Raw genomic sequence first — 6,362 nt, forward strand, 5'->3', positions numbered from 1 at the left:
TCTCTCTCTCTCTCTCTCTCTCTCTCTCTCTCTCTCTCTCTCTCTCTCTCTCTCTCTCTCTCTCTCTCTCTCTCTCTCTCTCTCTCTCTCTTCTCTCTCTCTCTCTCTCTCTCTCTCTCTCTCTCTCTCTCTCTCTCTCTCTCTCTCTCTCTCTCTCTTCTCTCTCTCTCTCTCTCCTCTCTCTCTCTCTCTCTCTCTCTCTCTCTCTCTCTCTCTCTCTCTCTCTCTCTCTCTCTCTCTCTCTCTCTCTCTCTCTCTCTCTCTCTCTCTCTCTCTCTCTCTCTCTCTCTCTCTCTCTCTCTCTCTCTCTCTCTCTCTCTCTCTCTCTCTCTCTCTCTCTCTCTCTCTCTCCTCTCTCTCTCTCTCTCTCTCTCTCTCTCTCTCTCTCTCTCTCTCTCTCTCTCTCTCTCCTCTCTCTCTCTCTCTCTCTCTCTCTCTCTCTCTCTCTCTCTCTCTCTCTCTCTCTCTCTCTCTCTCTCTCTCTCTCTCTCTCTCTCTCTCTCTCTCTCTCTCTCTCTCTCTCTCTCTCTCTCCTCTCTCTCTCTCTCTCTCTCTCTCTCTCTCTCTCTCTCTCTCTCTCTCTCTCTCCAGTACTCCTTCACCCTGTTGGTCCGTTCCACAGGGATGTTAGTTTTATCAATAAACACTCAGTGGAATTTTTAGTTGAATTAGGAAGTATAACGTTTTTAAGAGCAATTTTATGTGAATTTATTGGTGTTACGCTGGCCGGTTTTATTTGTTAGTATTATATTTGTGGTAAGTCAGGATAGGCCTATGGAAAGTGTGATGTCAGGCTTGTGATTGATGAGAGAATGAAGTTTTGTTATGTGAATTAATTAGCGTTGTATTATTTGTTACTTTTTTGTGGTTAGTCAGGTTAGGCCTATGAAAAGTGTGTAAGATTTGTGAAGCATAAGAGAATTATTTTTTTGTTGTGTGAATTAATAAGTGTTGTCTTATGTTTGTTACTCTTTCATTTTTATTTAATATTTTTTGTGTGTGTGTGGTAAGTCAGGATAGGCCTATGAACTAGTGTGATGTCAAATTTGTGGTTGATAAGAGAATGAAGTTTTTTTTTTTCCATGTGAATTAATTAGTGTTATATTTATGTTACTTTTTTATTTTTTGTTTGTTATTTGTGGTAAGTCAGGATAGGCCTACGAACAAGTGTGTATCAACTCTGTGAATAATAAGATAATGAAGTTTTTTGATGTTTAATTTTTCCATCATTCTTATTGTAACACTGACTGACATGACCATATTTATAGATTTATTTATTAGGCCTATGAGACCATTTATTAAGTCTGTTGTTCTTGTTCTTGTTCTTGCTCTTCATCTTGTTCTTCTTGGTATTATTATTCTTGTTCTTGTTATTCTTCTTCTTCTTGATCTTGTTCTTCTTGGTCTTCTTCTTCTTCTTCTTGGTCTTGTTATTCTTTGTGTTCTTCTTGTTCTTGTTCTCTTTGGTCTTGTTCTTGTTCTTGATCTTGTTATTCTTCATGTTCTCGTTATTTTTTATCTTGTTATAAATATAAGTAAAGGCAAATCATATGTTCTTTAATAGTGCCTTCTGCTTTGTATTGATGATATATAATTATTAAGTCTCTCCTTCAACTATTAGTGTTTCTTCTTCATATTCTTCTTCGTGTAAATACAATATAAATAAAGGTAAATTCAGTCATATGTTCTTTAGTCCCCCCTTTAAAAGTGCCCTCTGCTTTGTATTGATTGTTAAGTCTCTCCTTCAACTATTTATGTTTCTCCTTCATATTCTTCTTCTCCTTCGTCCTCTTCTTCTACGTGTAAATACAATATAAATAAAGGCAAATTCAATTATGTTTCTTTAGTCCCCGTTTTAATAGTGCCTTCTGCTTTGTATTGATTGTTAAGTCTCTCCTTCAACTATTTATGTTTCTTCTTCATATTCTTCTTCTCCTTCTTCGTGTGAATACAATACAAATAAAGGCAAATTCAATCCTATGTTCTTCAGTCCCCGTTTCAAAAGTGCCTTCTGCTTCCCGCGCAAATTCCTGCCCATCAACAACATACGCCAATGTAAACAAGGCGGAAGTGAGAGGATCCAGACCCTTATCACGGCCCCTCCGATCCTCTATAGCCGCGCCTCCCTCCACCTGCATCCCCACTTAGTAGAATCTGATTCTCTGTTCTGGCCCGAGCCTCGCCCTTATCGGCCTCCCAGCTCCTCCTCCTTGCTGTCAAGAATTCAACGTTGCCAGATTGTCGTACTCAGCCTCTTATGTTTGCCGATTTCCGACACAAAAACTGCCTCCTCAACCCCAATAACTGCCTAAATATATAGTTATCGTTAAAATGGATAATCATTGATGTTTTTTGGCAATAGTTAGGCGTCAAAAACTGATAAATATGAGGCTCTGAGTACGATAATCTGGCTCCTCCTCCTCCGTGGTGTCAAGATGGCTGTGATGGAGGGGCCGCTCAGCAAGTGGACCAACGTGATGAAGGGCTGGCAGTACCGCTGGTTCGTGTTGGATGATGGCGCGGGGCTGCTGTCATACTACACGGTGAGCTGGGGACAATATAGCCTGGAGGGAAGGCTAATACAGTGTCCGTAGCCGCCTCTCCGCCCAGGGGTTCGCGACGTCATGTAGTTTTTCCCTGTTAAACCTCATGTTGATGGCTTAGGAGTGACGTGGGAGACTGTGGCTTTAGCCGTGGTAATTTTCCTGCTGCGCCGTGAGTTATGAACGTTATAACTTAGAGATACAGACGCTGGGGTGCTCGTCACCGCCTCTGTGCCCAGTGTCATGTTTTCCTTGCTGACCCTGTCATTGGTGGCTTAGGAGTGACGTGCAGGAAGTGTGGCTCAGGCCGTGACAGCGCCGCTGCACGGTGAGGTGGGGCCGCCATGACACAGGTAATGACGCTGGAGTGCACGTTACCACCTCTGCCTAGGGCAGGGCCGTTCCCTGGGGGGCGACAGAGGTCCACATTTAGTGGAATAAGACCTCCTCCATCCTTGTACAGCTCTGGGAGTGGACCTGTAACTGATGGACATGTTTCTTGCTGGCTGGATTACTTGGTGTTGCTGAGTCCAGGCCTCACAGTCATGGGGTCCACTGCTGCCCCCCAGGCCAGTGTCCCTCCTCTTGAGGTTCAGCTGGGCTGGGATAGAGTCTAAGCCCGCCCTGTTGAGGGCTGTGTAGCCCTGTACTTATATATATATATTTTTTTTGAGTTGTACGTAATTGATTTCTAACAGATTGACCTTTAAGTTATTTTTTCACTCCAACATTGTGTGTGAAATGTAACCAATTAACTTGTTTATTTATTTTTTTCACTCCAACATTGAGATTTATAACTAATTAACTTGATTTTTGTTTCCAGTCCAAGGAGAAGATGATGCGCGGCGCTCGGCGAGGGTGTGTGCGCCTCAAGGGTGCCGTGGTGGGCATCGACGATGACGATGACTCAACATTCACCATCACCGTCGACGCAAAGACATTCCACTTCCAGGTGAGTGGGTGTGGGTGTGGGTGGGTTGGTATGTATTTGTCTCCTGTATGTTTCTCTCTATCTCTGCTCCACTTGCTGAATTCAGTCTAATAATAGCAACAATAATAATAGTAATAATAATAGTAATAATAATAACAGGGGTAGTGATTAGCAGGCTTTTTTTTCTCAATTATTTGTTTGCCATTGAGCTGCTTCCTTTACTGTAAAAAAAAAAAAAAAAACTATTACTACTACTACTACTAATAGTAAAATAATGCTACTCTCTGACAGGCTCACGACCCAGACGAGAGAGAGAAGTGGATCCGAGGCCTGGAGGATACCATCGTACGCCACACACCTTCCATCAGGGTGAGCGTTCACTGGTGTTTTGAGCCTTTAGATAGAGTTCAAATCATAGGCAGGGAGGAAAACAGATGAGGGAAGGCTGTGACAGGGGTGAAAGAGTGGAGATGCTGGTTAACTCTTGCATTAGTTGTGAAAGAGTGGAGATACTGGTTAACTCTTGCATTAGTTGTGTAAGAGTGGAGATACTGGTTAACTCTTGCATTAGTTGTGTAAGAGTGGAGATACTGGTTAACTCTTGCATTAGTTGTGAATTAGTGGAGATACTGGTTAACTCTTGCATTAGTTGTGAAAGAGTGGAGATACTGGTTAACTCTTGCATTAGTTGTGTAAGAGTGGAGATACTGGTTAACTCTTGCATTAGTTGTGAAAGAGTGGAGATACTGGTTAACTCTTGCATTAGTTGTGTAAGAGTGGAGATACTGGTTAACTCTTGCATTAGTTGTGAATTAGTGGAGATGCTGGTTAACTCTTGCATGGGTTAATATAATTAGTTGTGAATTAGTGGAGATGCTGGTTAACTCTTGCATGGGTTAATAGAGCAGAAAAGGATGAAAGAGTAAAGATACTGGTTAACTCTTGCATTAGTTGTGAATTAGTGGAGATATTGGTGAACTCTTGCATGGGTTAATAGAACAGAAAAGGATGAAAGAGTGGAGATACTGGTTAACTCTTGCATTAGTTGTGAATTAGTGGAGATATTGGTGAACTCTTGCATGGGTTAATAGAACAGAAAAGGATGAAAGAGTGGAGATACTGGTTAACTCTTGCATTAGTTGTGAATTAGTGGAGATGCTGGTTAACTCTTGCATGGGTTAACAGAACAGAAAAGGATGAAAGAGTGAAGATACTGGTTAACTCTTGCATGGGTTAATAGAACAGAAAAGGATGAAAGAGTGGAGATACTGGTTAACTCTTGCATTAGTTGTGAAAGAGTGGAGATACTGGTTAACTCTTGCATTAGTTGTGAATTAGTGGAGATACTGGTGAACTCTTGCATGGGTTAATAGAACAGAAAAGGATGAAAGAGTGGAGATACTGGTTAACTCTTGCATGGGTTAATAGAACAGAAAAGGATGAAAGAGTGGAGATACTGGTTAACTCTTGCATGGGTTAATAGAACAGAAAAGGATGAAAGAGTGGAGATACTGGTTAACTCTTGCATTAGTTGTGAAAGAGTGGAGATACTGGTTAACTCTTGCATTAGTTGTGAATTAGTGGAGATACTGGTGAACTCTTGCATGGGTTAATAGAACAGAAAAGGATGAAAGAGTGGAGATACTGGTTAACTCTTGCATGGGTTAATAGAACAGAAAAGGATGAAAGAGTGGAGATACTGGTTAACTCTTGCATGGGTTAATAGAACAGAAAATTATGAAAGAGTGGAGATGCTGGTTAACTCTTGCATTATTTGTGAAAGAGTGGAGATACTGGTTAACTCTTGCATTAGTTGTGAAAGAGTGGAGATATTGGTGAACTCTTGCATGGGTTAATAGAACAGAAAAGGATGAAAGAGTGAAGATACTGGTTAACTCTTGCATTAGTTGTGAATTAGTGGAGATACTAGTTAACTCTTGCATGGGTTAACAGAACAGAAAAGGATGAAAGAGTGGAGATACTGGTTAACTCTTGCATTAGTTGTGAATTAGTGGAGATACTGGTAACTCTTGCATGGGTTAACAGAACAGAAAAGGATGAAAGAGTGAAGATACTGGTTAATTCTTGCAAAAGGAAAGTACGTATCAACTCTTGCATGCGACACAAGATCAAGAAAGGATGAAAGAGCGGAGATACTGGTTAACTCTTGCAAAAGGAAACTACATATCAACTCTTGCATGCGACACAAGATCAACAAAGGATGAAAGAGCGGAGATACTGGTTAACTCTTGCAAAAGGAAACTACATATCAACTCTCACATATGATACCAGAGTAAGTAAGGGCAGTGCCAGTGGACCTGACAGCCACTCTTAACTATGGCTCTCTCTCTCTCCCTCGTAGCGCTGGGACCCAAGCAGACCGGCACCCACCATGGCAGACTTCGACAAGAAACTAACGGAGAGCGATGCGTACCTCCAGCTGTTGATAGAGCAGAGCGGAGTGTTGGAGCGTCACATGGGATCAACCGAGGACCCAGATGACCGCCGCCGCTGCCAGGAAGTTCTCAATGGGGTCAATAGTGTTCTGGAATCGATCAAGCACTCCATTGTTTTACTGCAGGTGTGTAGCTTCTATGGGGTATTGTTATTGTTGTCATTATTATTATTATTATTATTATTATTATTATTATTATTATTATTATTATTATGAACACCTTGTCAAATATCTGTGCTTAAGAATATGGCCCTTTTTCTTCTTCCTCTTCTTCTTCTTCTTCTTCCTCTTCTTCTTCCTCTTCTTTCTCCAAGTCTTTTTTGCCCTTCCAACTGAAAATGGCCTTCTTCTTCTTCTTCTTCTTCTTCTTCTTCTCTCTCCAGGTTTTCTTTGATCCTCCAGCTGAACAAGGCACTCAATCCTCTTCCTAATC

The 6,362-nt window shown here is 41.4% G+C and overlaps 1 protein-coding gene across 1 annotated transcript in view; it reads left to right on the forward strand.

The window, feature by feature from the left end:
- Window positions 1–2,742: 2,742 nt before the first annotated feature.
- LOC126985176 (oxysterol-binding protein-related protein 9-like) overlaps window positions 2,743–6,362 on the forward strand; it is a 4,543-nt gene continuing 923 nt past the window's right edge. The window contains exons 1-4 of the mRNA XM_050839731.1: window positions 2,743–2,896; window positions 3,367–3,495; window positions 3,766–3,843; window positions 5,837–6,055. Of these exons, the coding sequence (XP_050695688.1) occupies window positions 2,888–2,896; window positions 3,367–3,495; window positions 3,766–3,843; window positions 5,837–6,055 (435 nt within the window). The 5' untranslated portion in view covers window positions 2,743–2,887. The remainder of the gene's footprint in view (window positions 2,897–3,366; window positions 3,496–3,765; window positions 3,844–5,836; window positions 6,056–6,362) is intronic.

Source organism: Eriocheir sinensis, chromosome 59 (assembly GCF_024679095.1).
Source record: "Eriocheir sinensis breed Jianghai 21 chromosome 59, ASM2467909v1, whole genome shotgun sequence".
Taxonomy (NCBI): Eukaryota; Metazoa; Arthropoda; class Malacostraca; order Decapoda; family Varunidae; genus Eriocheir; species Eriocheir sinensis.